Source organism: Euprymna scolopes, chromosome 44, assembly GCF_053919585.1.
Source record: "Euprymna scolopes isolate OS-2025 chromosome 44, ASM5391958v1, whole genome shotgun sequence".
Classification (NCBI taxonomy): domain Eukaryota; kingdom Metazoa; phylum Mollusca; class Cephalopoda; order Sepiida; family Sepiolidae; genus Euprymna; species Euprymna scolopes.
Window position 1 is genome coordinate 12,787,668 of NC_136525.1, and position 17,503 is coordinate 12,805,170.

Below are 17,503 nucleotides of genomic sequence, written 5' to 3' on the forward strand. Positions count from 1 at the left end.
TAATACGTTACAATGGTAGCTTCCAAATTATCCAGTCGAAATTACCTGAATATTGCTGAATTATTAAACAAAACAATTTTAAATGTGTTAGCAGATGAAATTTTCCGCCATCTTGTTTAAATCAAAACGGAAAATTACCTCCCTTTGAATTCTCCTGTGTTTTACGATTGTTTTCTATTTTTTAGTTTCTTTAATTTTCTACCTTACCGATTTTCGTAATTTTTTGGATATAATTATCTAAAAAATACGAGGATTACGTAGATGCCACTGTTTTCATGTGAAATTCAGTATTATGATTTCCGAAATTTCGTCTCAATAGTGTAGAAGCGCCAATATGTCCATTCAAATGGCTAACTGTATGAATAAGTTTTACGTTATAGCTAATATAAAAAAAAAACTTTGTTGGCTTCCATATTTTAAGGATTAAAAAGTCTTTAAAATATTTAAACATTAGTGTCACATAAAACATGTTTATGATAATATATTTTTAAAGGTGTTGATTTCGATATTTTAGAGATGACAGTAGTCATTTTTATATTATATAATGTGGTAGTACGCTGGCAGGCTGGAACCCGTACCACGAAGGAGGAAAAGAATGGGGGAAAAAAAAAAATGTGAAGTCTTTGCCATTGTATCTATTACCAAACCGGAAGTGGTGAAGACTTAAATTAAGGCTAGTCAATCGAAAAGAGGGGATGACTTTCAAAAATATTGGCAAGAAAAGCGACACCTCCCTGTAGAAAAGTGCCCAGTTGAGGGTAAAGTAATTAATATTTTTAGCCAATTTTTCGATATTTGTTATCCGAAGGGTCCAGCTTCAAAATGATACCTGAAACAAAAATGTAGTAGGCAAAAAAAAATAAATAAATAAATGTTCTGTCAGCAACAGTACAACTTCAAAATAGTCAATATCGCCCACCTCCAGAAGAGAGGGAATTCTTGTCCGTGATAACCGTGGTAAAAGAAGACACACTCCAATCGCCAGAAACACCCACACACACAGTTTGCAGGACACTGCCGACTCGTCTCTAGCCTCCTGCTTTTATAGTGGCCGGGAATTATCCATTTGCATAATCACATGAGACAGAAACGTGATTTTCCGAGAGTTGCATGGGGTAAATGCTAATAAAAACCCCCGGACGCCATCTTGGAATTCTCTTTTTCCCCCCAACTGGTGACACAACAGACGTACCCGAGGTAAGCTCTTTTTCCCCTCATTTTAGTTATTGCTACTTCTGCTACACTCCCCCCTGATCTCATGATCACAAATGGGGCAGGGGGGCAGTCGTCTCTGTCTGGTACTTCTCCGAAGAACCGGAGGCAGCACTTCCTCCCTGCCATCCTCCTCATCGCCATTATTGCCACCAGTCTGCTCCATAGGCGGTGTTTCACAATCAGGGCAGGGGGGCAGTATTCGTTTCTGTCGGGTACTCCTTCGTAGAGGCAAGACGGGTGGTCCTTCCTCCGCTTCTTCAGTATGTACATTATATGGCTCAAAATCCTCTTCGTCGTCCTGCATCATACTCTCTGTCTTTTCAGAAGACATCATACTGTCTGAGTCTCCCTCTTCCTCCGATGTAACAACATAATGGCGAGGGCGCAAATCCTTCACGTGACGAGGCACACCGTCCACCAAAATCGACTGAGGGCTGATCACCTTGGTCACCTCACCCTTGCCGAACCTCGTGGTACATCGATTTTGCGGTCTTCTGACCCATACGCGATCTCCAACCTGGTAAAAGCTGTTCTTGGGACCTGGGGACGCAGTTGCAAGATTGGTCTCCTTTACTCGAACTTCGTATTGATAAATCCTGTTGGCAGGCGCAGTGGAGGGAGATGTGTCGTCTCTTGGTGTGATGTTATACCAGTAGACAGCCTCCTGTATGGGACAACACATTCTAGCCGCTATTCGTTTCACTGTACGATGACATCGCTCCGCTATGCCATTCCCGGCTGGAGCGTATGCACAACGGAATCGCAAGTGAACTCCCCATTTACATGCAAATGCTTGGAACATATTGCTGCAGAAAGCTGTGTCATTGTCTAAAAGGAGTTCATGCGGCGCGCCACGCTCGAGGAACACTGCCTCCAACTGATGAATCACGCTTGCCGAGTCCTGCCTTGCCAATTTCCTCCAAATGGAGAAACGCGATGGACCACAGTCTGTTAAAGTTAAAAAATGGAAGGTGCCATAATGCGTGATATCCATTCCAATTCTCTGCTAATTCTCGTTAACTTCCAGCTTTCCCTTTTCCCACCTGACTGGCGCTGGGTCAATGGACTGACATTCCTCGCATTTCTGTATGACCGTTCTGACAGTTGCTTTTGTCGTGGTTGGACATCTTCTCCTGACAAAGTAGGTAGTGCGTCGCACCCCCGGATGTCCACTATCTTTGTGAATAGCCATGATTTGACTCTCATCCAGCTCGTCTGTGTGGACCGCGCCTATCACTGGGTCAAGACCGTTTTTCTTTTTCATTGCCTCAAACCACCGCTGTGGCACTCGTGTCAGTCGGTCAGCAATGTTTCGTGCTGATGGAACCAGCGTCACATCCACTGTCAGCCCGTACTCTTTCACGAGCTCCTTAAGAGTGCTTAATCGCCTCCTAATAAGCATCTCGCTTGCTGCTTTGGTGCGTACTCGCGCCTTTCCAGTTAGCGTGTCCGAGACCCAATGGTATACGCAAACAGAATCTGTCTTTATGTGTAGCACCTTGCTCTGCCACTGGAGAGCCAAATTGATGCCTTTCAATACGGCATCCAGTTCAGCCAAGTTGATATGTTGAGAGTCATCTTCAGGTCGCAGCCAACATGCATCTTCCAGCACAGTTTCACACATCTCCAAGGCTGCCCCAATTGCTAGGGAGCTAGCATCGACCCATACATTCAGCTCTTTGCCGTCCACACACCAATTTCCCTGTGCCGGATCGTTCTGCTGTGCAGATTTTAAGGTTTCGAACATCATACGATGTAGTACGGCGTCCCTTGCTTCATCATCCCAGCCCTTCGTTACCGAACTTACTCTCCTTCTGAGTATTCCGCAAGCCACACGAAGCCAACCGCACACCGGAAAGTGCCCGACAAGTCGACCACACAGGGAAAAGATTGTTCGTCGCGTAACAATACTGGGAGCCTCCGGAATTGCATTTCCTCGCTTCCACCGCAGTTCATTGCGTTCCATCCTGACTGCCAATCCCAGCACCCGTGCACCGTCCTTCAACTGCTCCGGGTTCTTGCACTCCAACCCGAACTGCGCGAGGTGTTCTCTCACACGGGTCGCGGGCACCACGTCTTCATTGACAAAAATGTCATCAATGTAAGCAGATGCTGCGCGGCTTATAACTTCTTCCTGAGATAGTACTTCGCTGACAATTGCTCTCATTATCAAGGGAGCCACATTCAAACCAAACCCCAGACGGGTCAGACAGTATTTTTTCCCATCGATTTCCACAGTCTGGTATGGCCACAGTGTCTCATGGACCCGGACTTGTAGGTATGCTCTTCTGAGGTCCAGTAGAGACACGTTAGCACCTTTTTGTCTCCACTCATGCAGCTTAGCCGCACAAACATCTGCGTTGGCCGTAAATGCGTCTACGTAATGATTTAGCTCCCGGTAGTCCATTACCGGGCGCACTTTGGCTTTGTTCTGCTGTATCACAGCCATCAGGGGAATTAGACCTTTGGGGGGTCCCAATTTATCCTCTGGGTATGGCACGAGCCAACCATTATCTATCCAGGTGTGGAGCTCCTGCGTGTATTCTTCACGAATTTCTGCTGGCACTGGGTACTCTGACACTCGATTATGCAGCCTTTCAGGGGGGTGGTCCACAGACCATTTCCACGATGCGGTCCACGTTCGGTTTTGATGGTCAAAGGTAGCAGTGAAATCTGGTTCATCGATAGAAATGGCTGCGCATTTAATACTTTTCCTGGCGCCCAGCCGCACTGATCCTGTAGGCTTGACAACGACACCTCCTAGAGCTTTTATGGCGTCGATCCCTAGAAGCAAGTCAAATCCCAGTGGCTTGCCATGCACCACCAACACATCGACTCTGGCAGACACACCTTCATCAGTGGATACAGAGACCGTTCCAACACCGCAGCACGCATGGGACATTCCACCAATTGTGTTGACATTTACGTTTGTTTTTCTCCAAGACCGGCACCGGTCTGCATGTAAAATTGTCCTGGAGCATCCTGTATCAATAAGCGCCAAACATCGCGTCCCGTCAACATGGATGCTTATCACCGGGAGCGTCCTGTTCACATCTTGGTTGGGAAGGAGACTGGCGCTTATGTGTCCTCCCCTTGCTCGTTTCCCGAGCAGTTCCGAGCCCAGTGTCCACTCTCACCGCAACGGTAACACCGTGTTCCACGTTTTCGACAGTCCCTTGCAAGGTGGCCTTTAACATTGCATTTGAAACAGGTCACGTTAACAGGATTATTCTGGGCCCTGTTGTTGGGTGAGCGTGTGGCCGCAACCACATCCTGATTTTGTTCGCCAGTCGTCGTCAAAATTCTCGCTCTCGACATTAGCTCCCCCATGGTCAGGGCTTTGATGTTTGGCACCTGTTGAAGAGCAATTGAGATGGTGTCAGGGAATCCAGTGACAAAAATTAATTTTGTGAGTCTCTGAGCTTTCTCCTGTGAATCCGGCCAATCCAACCAACTGCCTGATCTTGTTGGCGTACACATCCACACGTTCACCAGCCCATCTAACCATAGTTATTTTTCTATATGCTGCAAACGCGTCATCAGTAAATGCCTCCTTTAATCGAGCCTCAATCTGGTCTATTTTCTTTTGATCGTCCTCCTCCATTTCCATGTAGAGGGCCAGCGCATCGCCTTCCAGGTATAAAGGTAGCAGACTCGCTACGTCATCCACCTGCTGAAGTTGTGCGACAAGTCTCACTTTTTTCAGCCACGCTACGTCTCCCTCGCCAGAGAACGGCTTGATAATATCACTGCTTATCCGCACCTTTGCCATATTCGGGCCGAAATAGCTTGAAACAAAAATGTAGTAGGCAAAAAAAAATAAATAAATAAATGTTCTGTCAGCAACAGTACAACTTCAAAATAGTCAATATCGCCCACCTCCAGAAGAGAGGGAATTCCTGTCCGTGATAACCGTGGTAAAAGAAGACACACTCCAATCGCCAGAAACACCCACACACACAGTTTGCAGGACACTGCCGACTCGTCTCTAGCCTCCTGCTTTTATAGTGGCCGGGAATTATCCATTTGCATAATCACATGAGACAGAAACGTGATTTTCCGAGAGTTGCATGGGGTAAATGCTAATAAAAACCCCCGGACGCCATCTTGGAATTCTCTTTTTCCCCCCAACTGGTGACACAACAGACGTACCCGAGGTAAGCTCTTTTTCCCCTCATTTTAGTTATTGCTACTTCTGCTACAATACCGATCTTGTGAAAATCCGTCGCTTCAGTCGAAGTTTTAGGCAGACATACATACATACATACATACATACATTTAAACAGACAGGTGAGATTTATATTATAGATGTTGCAATATTTTTTTTAATGAGGGTAGATATTTGAATGCTGCCCACAACAGCATTGTGTAACACAAGGTTGGGAAAGTGGGGTGACAAGCAAGCTCCCCTAAAGGAGGGGCACTCTTGCCCAACAAAAATTGCCTGACAATCACCTTCAGCATTCCCTGGTTGGGCGCCTCATGCAGTAAGGCGCTTCAGTTGCTTGGAGACTTGGGTAGAACCAGTCAAGACTCTGTTCTTGACAATCAGCTCGGCAGGTGTGGGGCCAGGAACTGACCCAGTACCTGTCGGAGTGAGAAATGCCATCTGGGTATCACCCAGGAGGTCCACTCTCCCAGGCCTTGCACTAGCAGCACGTGCCGGACGGTCACTTCTATGAACCTTCTACAGTCCTGTACATCTGCTGATGACCAGGTCCAGGTTGTGGTGCACTGAACACCTGCCGGTCCAGAGCTTGGAGTTCCAGAGCCTTTATTTCCATTGACGCCCATATCCGCATCAGTCCTCATTGAGTGTCCGTTTGCCGTTTTAGGCTACAGCACGCCTTTTTTGTTATCGAGATACACACTGATGGTAAAATGTGTATTCCATTACATATCAAATAATGCTTCTGTTTGAATCTTTTTATAGTGAGGAAAGACTTTGCACCGAGACAATCCCACTCTCTGAACAACTGCCACATTGAACCACAGAGAAGAGCAAGTCAACATCATTGGAAGCAGCAGTCACCGCAGGTTTTATATCAGGGTTTTCCTTCTAGAGAGGTTGCCTTCACCACGGCTTACGGAGCCCTCTCCACCCATCATGTCATTTGATCCATGACTGGGACTTGGGTTGCTGGGCACCAGAGCATATTCCACATGCCGGTGGGACATGTATGCCACAGCTTACAGGGCCTAAGCTCCTCTGGAGGTTTCTGTCAGGGTTACCTCACCATTAGCCTTTGGTTAAAAGAACCTTGGCCCACAAGGCAGTGGAGGTCTAGTTATATGGTGCATGACACTCGCCGTTCATTAGAGCCCCGTCTGTTTGGCAGTGGTCCCAACGTGCATGTGGGGTTGATTTGTCTGGGAGAAGTACAGTATGACGCTAAAACATCTGTGTGCTTTTAAGACACATTCACACCAGACCTTGACCACCTACATACATACATACATACATACATACATACATTTAAACAGACAGATCTATTATTTTTATAATTATAACAATATGAACTGTACATACATCAAACTCTTCAGGCACTTTCCAAACTTAACTTCATATAAAGCAACGGATAACAATTCCTGCATAAACACTTTCTATATCAATTCAGAAAAAAGATATAGATTTTATCAACTTATCAGTTACTTCAATTGGAAATTTCCTGTGTTACGTTGTGTGTGTGTATATGGATATGTTCCAAAACGACGTACATGTTGAAAGCTGGTATAGGATGTCTTCCCCCATCGAGTCCAAGATGGATGCTGTTTGACCTCAAAAAGAATTCCAGATTCGACAGCAAATTCATCACGAGAGGACTAATATGATCAGATCTCAACAGATAATTCATGGATACTGGCTGTTCAGCCCGGCTTTGCTCAGGCCCTATGTACTGTTCATAACTTTATGTACATATGTATATATATATTAAAAAGTTTGACTCATGTCCAGGTAACCTACATCTAAAATTTCAAGTGTTTAGACCCAAAATTGACAGAGGAGTTTGGTAGAGTCTGCAAAGGTTAACTCTGTAAACTTTGACTTTTTGGCAGCCAAATTTTCGCTTGAAAACTGATTAAAAAGCTTGCTGCATGTATAAATACCCTTTATGTAAAATTTCAAATGTTTAGACCCAAAATTGGCTGAATAGTTTGCTAGAGAAGGCAAAGGTCAAATCTTTTTAACTTTGATTCCTTGACAGCCAAATTTTCGGCCAAAAACCGATTAAAAAGCTTGTCCTATGTCTGAATACACTTTATGTAAAATTTCAAATATTTAGAGCAAAAATTGGCTGAGTAATTTGATAGAGACTGCAGAGGTAAAATTGAAGCATTGAAGGTCTACGCCTAAAGATAAGTGGCCATGCAATATCTCTTACATAAACATTCAAGTCTGTAGAAGCAGATATTAAAAGCACACAAAAAAAAAAAAAAACAGTCAAGGAATTAAATAAAAAAAAAAAAAAAACGCAATTTTCTTTTCCAATGTTTTTATTTGTTTAAAAAAAGAAAAAAAATGTTTGAAGAAATTTTTTTAATTTCGTACAATTATTTAGAAACATTATTTCATTGAACATTTTGATATCGATTTCAAATTTTAAAATAGTTAAAAGAAAAAAAAAACTGGATACATTTTTACTAAAATTAACTAACGTTATCTCTGTATAATAAGTAATTACACACAAATATCGATAGTTCTACAGAATTTGAACCAAACTACACCAACCTCTTGCAAATTTCGTTTGGCAAAAGTCAGTTTAGCTTAGGCACCGCCAAAAATGGCCGCAAAATCAAGTGGTTGTTGTTTTTTAAAACGAAATTACATTTATTAAAATCCATTATTTCTGAGTAACTTTTTTTTTTCCAGAAAGATAAAACTCTGAATTTTATCATATAGAAAACAGAATAATGTAAAAATTTTTCTACTATTTTTAATTAAATTTTAAATGTTAAATTTTCCCAAAAAGTTAACAATTGACATTTTTTGTCTTGCACAAAAAACGTACTTAAATATTTAAAAAAAAAGGTTTTTGAAATAATTAATTTATTTATTTATTGTCTAACTAAGATTTAGGATGATTTTCTAAGAGAATATGCAAAAATATAATATAAGTACCTGAATTTCAAATAATTCCACTTATTCATATAGGTAACCAGATATTTCACGTCGATCTAGAGTCTAGATCGACACTGTTTACGTTTGCGTTTGATAAGAAGAAAACTATGGAAGACCAAATAGGCCAAAAAAACTTATTTTTCAGTGACGAAAATTTCAATGTATTATTAAGCTGAGGCTGGCCAGTACCAGATGGGTGACCATTTGTATGAGTTTGGTTTTTAATGTGTATGTGTGTGGGGGCCAGGCTCCCCAAAATGGGGGAGGGGGGCAATTTAAAGCAGAATAAAAAAAAATTATTTCAGCGCGTTTGGTCCACCGTAGTCGAAAGGCGGCAAACGTTTTCAAACGGGATCGAAAAAAATGATGCTATTTTTAACACAAAGGGCACAATATTTATCGAATTTTTTTTTTTTGTATTGATTATTCAAAGCATGCCCTGTTTAATAATGGTCATGTATTATTCGGCTCGCTAAAAAAAAATTGTTAATTTATTTATCAAAAATTTTAAAATGGCTTTTTTCGTATAAATATTAAAAAAAACATTTTTTTGTTTTGCTTAACTTAAATTAATTATTTTACTTAGCATATTCACCGAATTTCACACTTCAAAACTCAAAAGCGGGATAATTAAACACAATCGAAGTTCTGATATTCAGACATCAAAATAAGGTATGCAAACAATTTTTTTTTTTTTTTTAATCTATAATTCTGTCCCTTACAACAACACAATATCTTGTGTTCAGTTTCAGATGATTATTTTAAGCATATTTGTTCCCACTTCAAAATAAGGGGGGGGGGTTGTAAGCAAAAAAAAATATATATATAAATATCGTTTATGAAAAATAAGTACACTGTTATAAAGTTCATTCTTCTCCTAATAATCGCTGAAAATTTCGTATTGATCGGATAATTACCTGATTTTTGGTAGATTTTTAAAAAGACGGTCCGTCAAAAAGTACTGACCTGCCCCCCCCCCCAGTTTTGGCGGTGCCTAGTTTAGCTTGTTTGTTTATTTGCAAACAAATAAAATATACAAATGACTCATCTCAATAATAAAATAATATATCATTTGGTACAGACCCAACGAGGGAAAACCAAATAAGACTGCACCCCCCTCCACTTCGGGGCCTGTAGCGCAGTAGATAGAGGCGTTGAGTCTCTATGGCTCTAGGTGAGCATTGTCTGAAGAGAGTGGTTTCAATCCTACCCAAAGCTGGCCAGAGGATTAGTTGGCCAAAACGTGGTGATGCAACAACAACTATGGAAGGCAGTAATTACTGAAGATACAGTTAAGAGACCCAGCATTCCTATCCCATCGTGGTTAACCACTGTAATCCCCAGTAATTACTACTTTCCATAGTTGTTGTCTCACCACGTTTCGGTCAGCTATTCCTCTGGCCTTCTTCAGATGATTAACCGCGACAGGATAGGAAGGCCGAGTCTTTTATCCCCAGTAATTACTGCCTTCCATAGTTGCTGTTGTCTCACCTGTACTATACTATAAAAAGACAGTAATTACTGAGGATACAGTTAAGAGACTCAGCATTGCTATCCCGTCGCGGTCAACCACCTGACGAAGACCAGAGGAATAGTTTGCTGAAACGTCGTGAAATAACATCTTTGAAGATGAGGGTAACAGTTTGCAAATAAACAAATAAATATACAAATTACTCATCTCAAAAGATTCCAATAATAAAAAAATCAGTTTAGCCTGGTTCAAATTCTGTAGAAGCACTAAAATACCGTTAGAAATAAAAACTTCAATATTAATAAACTTGTGTGACCGCTTCTTGTGTCTATGTATGTGTGTTTATAGTTGTATAATATTAGAAAACATGTGACCGCCCCCTTTGGTCACCCACTGAGCTCCGGTTAGATTGCTTGAATCAGGAAAAAGTTAGTCTGTAAAGCCGGTTAGACATAAAAAAAAAGCAAAAGAAAAAGAAACAAATCCCAAATTAGTATCTTCTTGTTCTCTCTCTTTCTTTCTCTCTACAGCTATGGGTTAAATAATATTACTATACTTGAGATATTTCCTTTTATGTTCTGAAATGGTTGAGACATGGTTTTATAATTTTTATTATTTGGAATATTCAAAGTACTGTTTTCATCTAACGTTTCGGCTCTCTGATGCTCTCTCCTCTGATATTGGGCACATGGTACAATGGGGAAAGAGGTGGCTGGTTACTTTTAATGCATCTAACACCAAGCTTCTATCTTTACATCATCAACACTGATCCTCATCTGATATCAATTGAAATGAATGGCTCTCGTCTTGGGGAGGCTCCATGTTTTGACAAGCTTCTGGGCTTGACCTTTACTCTTGATTTGAAATGGAACACATACATCAAATCCTGTTGCCAAGATCACTGGACAAATGGTGGGATTCTTCTTTCGAGCTAGTAGATATCTCACTGCTGATGCAATTCTCTATCTATATAAGAGCCAGGTACGTCCAAGGATGGAGTGCTGTTGCCACATCTGGGCAGGAGCTGCAAGAAAAAACTTATCCTGCCTTGACAGAGTTCAAAATAGACTTCGCAGCCTCGTAGATAATGCCCTTTTCCCTTTCCTGCAAACTCTTTCTCACAGAAGAGACGTTACGAGCCTGTCTCTGCTTTATTGTTATTTTCATACCAAGTGCTCGTCTGAGCTCCAATCTATGGTCCCCCTTCACCAGACTTTCACGAGAAACACCCGTCTAACTGAAACCACTATCAATAATTTCCCTCACTCTTTATCTGTATCTAAAAACCTAAATGTAGATTCCATGAACAAAGCTTCTTTCTTATAACTGCATGCCTGTGGAACTCTCTCCTGTTTGTCTGCTTTCCAGCTGACTCCAATATGGTCGTCTTCAAGTCCAACGTAATAATCAGTGACGCTCGGTGAAGGCTGGCGGTTGATGTTATGTTCCAGTTACGTCTGCACAAGTACCTTTTTTATAAATATTGTGAGAGGGAAAATGATTATCATAGTCAGCGAGGAGAGAGTGAGAGAAACGAGAGTAATAGATACCCCATGAAATAAAACCATCAACCAACATGTAGCGAGAGAGGATGAGAGTGATGAACAGAAATTAGTAAGCGATCGGTTACATGGTGAGTTAATTGAAAATTACAGCAAATTAAAACAATCAAAATAAGTTTGTCAAACCTGATGCAACCCCAAAACTGAGGAATATTTACACATGTATTTTGTATGATTAAAACACATGTAAGGCAAAGCAAACTTTGATTAACTCAGAATTAGTATTATAATAGACATTCTAGGCCTATACCTCCATTGTCACAGCTGGTATAGCTTTATTAGACCCTGAAAATGTTCAGGAGAGACGGAGAAATATTATAGACTAGTGTACAGCCTCCGTCAAAAAATGACAGAAAAATAAACATTATGCTTTGCCAATGTTTGCAATCACTCTTTATCTAGATATATTGCTAAAATATTCATCGAAAATAAAATTACGTCAGTATTCATTTATTTTCTCTCCATGAAGTTAGGCACAAGGTCAGGTGTTGTTTTGAAAAGTCAACATACAAGGGATGTGCATTCTCACTTATAAAAAATTTTTCAGCATTAATTCTTTCATTAAATAAAATAGACGTTTTTTTGTCTATTAATTCTATTTTCGATCCTTTCCAACTTCTGAATAATGGTCTTCACTTCTGGCTGATGTAATCGCCATATTTATCGCAAGTCCGAGTACTTTCCAATCCTTCTGGATTCAATAATTAACCAATGAAAACTAATGAAAAAAACATATACACGTTAAAAAAATATATATGTTAAAAAAAATACATGTTCAAAAAAAATTGTATAAATTGTTCAAAATCAGTTAGATTAATTTATCCCTGACGATGAATCCTGAAGAATTGGAAAGTACTCGGACTTGCGATAAATATGGCGATTACATCAGCTAATTCCTGCCAGAAACGAATACCATTATTTGGAAGTTGAAAAGGATAACAAATAGAATTAATAGACAAAAAACGTCTATTTTATTTAATGAAATATGCCTAAGAGAAAAAATGCTGCCTAAATATATATAACGTGGAGAAAAGGTACAAAAATAAAAAAGTGTCTCAGTCGTGAAGGACTGCTCCTCCACCGAAAGAGAACAAGAAATGAAAGTGCAGCATCTGAAGAACAGATGGTGTTTATTTGTTCCCCCACTGAGCAAATTAGGCACAAGGCCGTTTTTAATGTGAGGTAAAAACCAGCTCCCCTTAAAGTAGGCAAAAAGGGGGCACTCTGGTTACCAAAAATAATAATTGTCCCAGTATAGAGGGTTTCCCCTCCATTGACTGGTACAAATTATCTTAAGTGCAGCATCTGAAGAACAGATACTACACTTTGATCTTGACCGAAAGGCTAAGGAAGTAAAAGAAATAGAGGTTGTAAATTAAAATTTACGAGGAAAATTTATTGTTCGACTGAATTCTTCAAAAACAATATTTATAAAATTAATGAAATCAAAAGGATGTACTGTTTAACTGATACGTGCAATTTTGGACTTTATTTTCTCTAAAGAATTATTTTCGCCTTTCGGATTACCTTGAGAGAATCTTCATGCAAGCTGAAATATTATGCGCGGTTTGTTTTCATTTTTTAATTTTTTTTTTACATAACATTTTTTCACTTGTTTTTCTTGGCAATTTATAACTAAGAAATTGCGGTTTCACTTAATGCCATAACTAACAAATTCTAGCATTGCTACAAATATAATTTGCTGATTTCCTTCTGTCCTCTGAGGAGAAGAATAGTAAGGATAGCATTCTTTGAAACACCGCAGAATAAGGACTTTGTAAACTGTTTTTTGGAGTATTCAGTCGAACAATAAATTTTGATTTTAAAGTTCAACTTACAGTTTTAATTTTCTTTCTCTTATAATAAGGTCTACTCTCTATAGCTATTGAGCTTTTTTATTCGGTTGGGATTAAATTATCTATGTATAAATACTGCTATTTATATTAGACTGATGTTTACCATTGCGTGTATCAGGTAAACACTACATCCTTTTGCCTTTTGATTTCTTTACTTATATATATATATATATATATATATATATATATAATACTTTTGCAAGTAAAATCCGATCCCGTGTTTAACTGATACATGCATTTTTGGACTTCATTCTCTCTAAAGAATTATTTTCACCTTTCGGATTAATTTGAGAGAATCTTCATGCAAGCTGAAATATTTTGTGCAGTTTGTTTTTATGCTTTTTTTTTTTTTTTTACATATCAAACATTTTTTTCACTTGTTTTATTCTTGGCAATTTATAACTATTAGAAATTGCAGTTTCACTTAATGCCATAACCAGCAAATTCTAGCATTGCTACAAATATAATTTGCTGATTTCATTCTGTCCTCTGATTAGAAGAGTAGCAAGAATCGCATTCTTTGAAACTCTGCAGAATAAAGACTTTGTAAGTTGTTTTTTGGAGTATTCAGTCGAACGATAAATTTAGATTGTAAATTTCAACTTAGAGTTTTAATTTTCTTTTTCTTTATATATTCCAAATTTCATGATGTTGACCATCTTACAATTTATTCCTTTAATTACGTCGGCATTTATATATATATATATATATGAGTGTGTGTGTATATGTATATATGTGTTTTAAAATTACTTTTATATCACTATCATAGGTATAATAATTTTAAAAAAAATTAATTACAATCTATATATTCTTTAGGTCATCTTTGAGCTTCAGGATTACATCCTGGAGACGTTGTTAGCGTATAAAAAAGTAATTAAAATCTATTTATTATTTAGATCGTCTCATTTTCACAGATGATATGCTATGGAGGATGGATATCTTGTGTTTTACCTCAAAACACACATTCTAAGCTTTGAGTTTCAGAATTATATCCCGGAGACGTTCGTATTCTCCAATGACATTGTAAATCTGGGAACTCAATCGGACATACAGGTCATCTTGGACTGGAACAAAAATCGACACCAATTTGTATTCTGTAAGCAGTTGAAGGGTTAATTTTAGGGAATCATCCTGAAAATAAAAGTTAATTGAAAACATTTTTATTTCAGTTAACATTTTCATATACAGGGTGGAACGATGAAACTGTCGCTTTAAAGAAAACAACACTACAGTTTTATTTTAAAACTTTTATTGAAAAAAAATCAATTCAGGTAACTTGATTATGTAGTAGAGCTGACATCTATTCAATGTAGCCGCCTTTAGCCTCAATTACTGCCTTGATATGAGTTCAGAACTGGGAGCATATCTTTTCCACAAGCGCCGGCGGGAGTTAGACAAATACTCAGCGGATAGCAGCAATCAAGCTGGATTTGGTGTTGTGGGAGGTCATGTTGGTGATGTTCTCAATGTGTGACCATATGAAGTAGATCAGCGGATTCAGGTCAGAGGAGGAGGTGGGTCCATTAGAGAAAGGTACAAAGTCATAGCACTCCTTCTGAAGCCAGCCTCAGTCTCTTTGGACTTGTGGCCTGGTGCCAAGTCCTGCTGCTACACCAAGGATCTGCCAGCGGCCGCCTGATTGCACCAGGGAATCATCACACTCTTCAGCACATCCAGATACACTTTGGTGGTGATTTTTAAGCCGACTTTGAAGATATGAGGTGTCATGATGTGACCCTCATTTGAAACCACACCAAAAACCATAACTGTAGGTTGTCTAATGCGTTAAGATGTGCCCTCAAGCATAGAACCATTTGGATTTGCATTTTGAGGGTGCTGGCAAGGGTCCTGTTGTCGTAACTTGGGTCGAGAGAGAGCATGAGTTGTACAGCGGCGCATCTCCAATCTCACTCGTTGAACATTGTGTCACTTTTAGACCTGATAGAAGGCCCCTATTGCTCTTGGGATTTGTACACAACTGGCCAACTCATAGATGATCTTTAACAAAAAAAAGAATAACGTTTGTTTTATCAAACGGAAATGGAATCATGTCATGTTTTCTATGGCGACAATGTTATCATTCCACCCTGTGCAATTCAATTTTTTTAAAAACATAGTTTTTTTTTGCAAATCAAGTGAAATATATCGTCTTACCACACACAATCCGTTAGGATTATGAATGTTAGCGAGAGTGACGAAAGTGAGAGTAATAGAAACCATATAAAATAAAACCAAAGGGTCAAACAACATGCAACGAGAGAGGGTGAGAGTTATAGATAGAAATGTAGTAAGAGATGCAACACTTGATGAGTTTAAAATACAGAATCACCAAATTATGTTAGTAATAAAAAATTTTTTAGATACATTTTGTTAATACCATTTCTGATGACCTAAAAAAAAAAAAACCTGCACCGTCGAGTTGTTGTGAGAGAGTGGAGGATTTCTTTGCAAATTCGTTTCAGATGGCAAACTTGAGATGGTTGTCTGACTTGCTACTTGCGTTTTTAATATATTTATGAATAAGTATACATTGGATTTATTTCTTAAAATTATTTGTTAATTACTATTGTAGATAAAAAAATATCTATTTCTAAAATTAATTAAAATCTTAAGATAATTTAGGTTGTCTCCATTGCCCAAATAATTATTTTCATTGTATTATGCATATATATATATATATACACACACACACAAGTAAAAAACAGATTTATTTCTTAAAATTAATTGTATGTGATAATAGTATATACAATAATTTTATTTCTAAAATTAATTAAAATTTATAGATTATTTAGGTTGTCTCAAGCACACAAATATTTGTGTTCTATTATGTATATATACAAATAAGTAAAAAAAAAAGAGATTTAATTAAAATTAATTGAATATCATAAGAGTACATACAATGATGTAATTTCCAAAATTAATTTAAATTTATAGATTAGTTACGTTGTCTCAAATGCACAAATAAATATTTTTGTCGTATCATGCATATATGCAAATAAGAAAAAACGATTCATTTCTTAAAATTAATTGAATATCATAATAGTACATACAATAATGTTATTTCTAAAATTCATTAAAATTTATAGTTTATTTAGGTTGTTTCAAGCGCACAAATCAATATTTGTGCTGTATTATGTATATACATAGATGCAAAGAAGAAAAATAGATTTATTTATTAAAATTATTTGTATATAATAATAGTAAATATGATAATTTTATTTCTAAAATTAAAATTTAAAGATTATTTAAGTCATTTTATGCACACAAAACTGCTTGTAGGAGCATATATATACAGTGGCGCCCAAAAGAAAGTCCGCACTTGCCATTTTTCAAACACTGCAAGTTTAAGCTAAATTGAATGCAACTATTGAAACAACCTATACCTTATTTGATTCGTTATTTATTGCTCTTTAATTTTAACTATTTATATTTGACGTTTAATTGAAGTATCCTTGTGTTCAAGTCAATTTAAAGCATTAATTTCAAATCGAGAAACCAAAAAGAAACTCCACACAATGGAAAATTATTATTTAAATGTAACTTTAGAACATTAATGCAACATAAATACGACAGGAACACAATCAACTAGTTAATAGCCTTTCTGCAATTTGACAGTCTGCAAATTTTGGGGAATTCTCTTGAATTAGTCTGCGGCAATACTCTGGTGAAAGGGCATCCTACTTTTCTTTAATTTTTGTCCAAAGTTCTTCCAGATTTCAAATTTTATCATTACGTAGCTGTTACTTGATGTAATGCCATACATTTTCGATAGGATTGTGGTCTGGATATTGTGCAGGCCAATCCAAACACGGAATATCATGCTCTTCCAGGAACCTCTTGACATTGCCAGCTGTGTGAATGGGAGCATTATCCTGCATGAAGATGGGATTATCATCCAAATTCCAGCCAAAGTAGGGTAGAAAATGTTCGATCAACATATTAATGTACTTTGTCGAATTAATTTAACCTTGCAAGCAAACTATAGGCCCTTTCAGTTCCTTACAGAAATCATTAGCTTGTGTCTTGCAACACAGCCTTGCAGATTAAATTCCTTCAATCTGTTCTTAACTGTAGAAAGAGAGCACTTTTTAACAAGATTACACTGTTGTTGGATTTGGGGAGCCATTTCAAATTTGTTTCCGAGACTGCGGATCTTGAATATATTGCCTTCTCTGAAAAAGTAACTCTAGGACAAATCAGATTTAGGAGCATCCAACGGACGTACTGCCTTCCATCACTGCCTAGCCTATTGAACTTGCTTTCATCGCTAAAAAGCACT

The 17,503-nt window shown here is 38.2% G+C and overlaps 1 protein-coding gene across 2 annotated transcripts in view; it reads right to left on the reverse strand.

The window, feature by feature from the left end:
• Window positions 1-7,691: 7,691 nt before the first annotated feature.
• Window positions 7,692-17,503, reverse strand: part of LOC145268693 (uncharacterized) — a 102,465-nt gene continuing 92,653 nt past the window's right edge. For both annotated transcript variants that reach the window (XM_080124213.1, XM_080124212.1), the window contains exon 9: window positions 7,692-14,355. In XM_080124213.1, coding sequence (XP_079980339.1) covers window positions 14,191-14,355 — 165 coding nt within the window. In that variant the 3' untranslated portion in view covers window positions 7,692-14,190. The remainder of the gene's footprint in view (window positions 14,356-17,503) is intronic.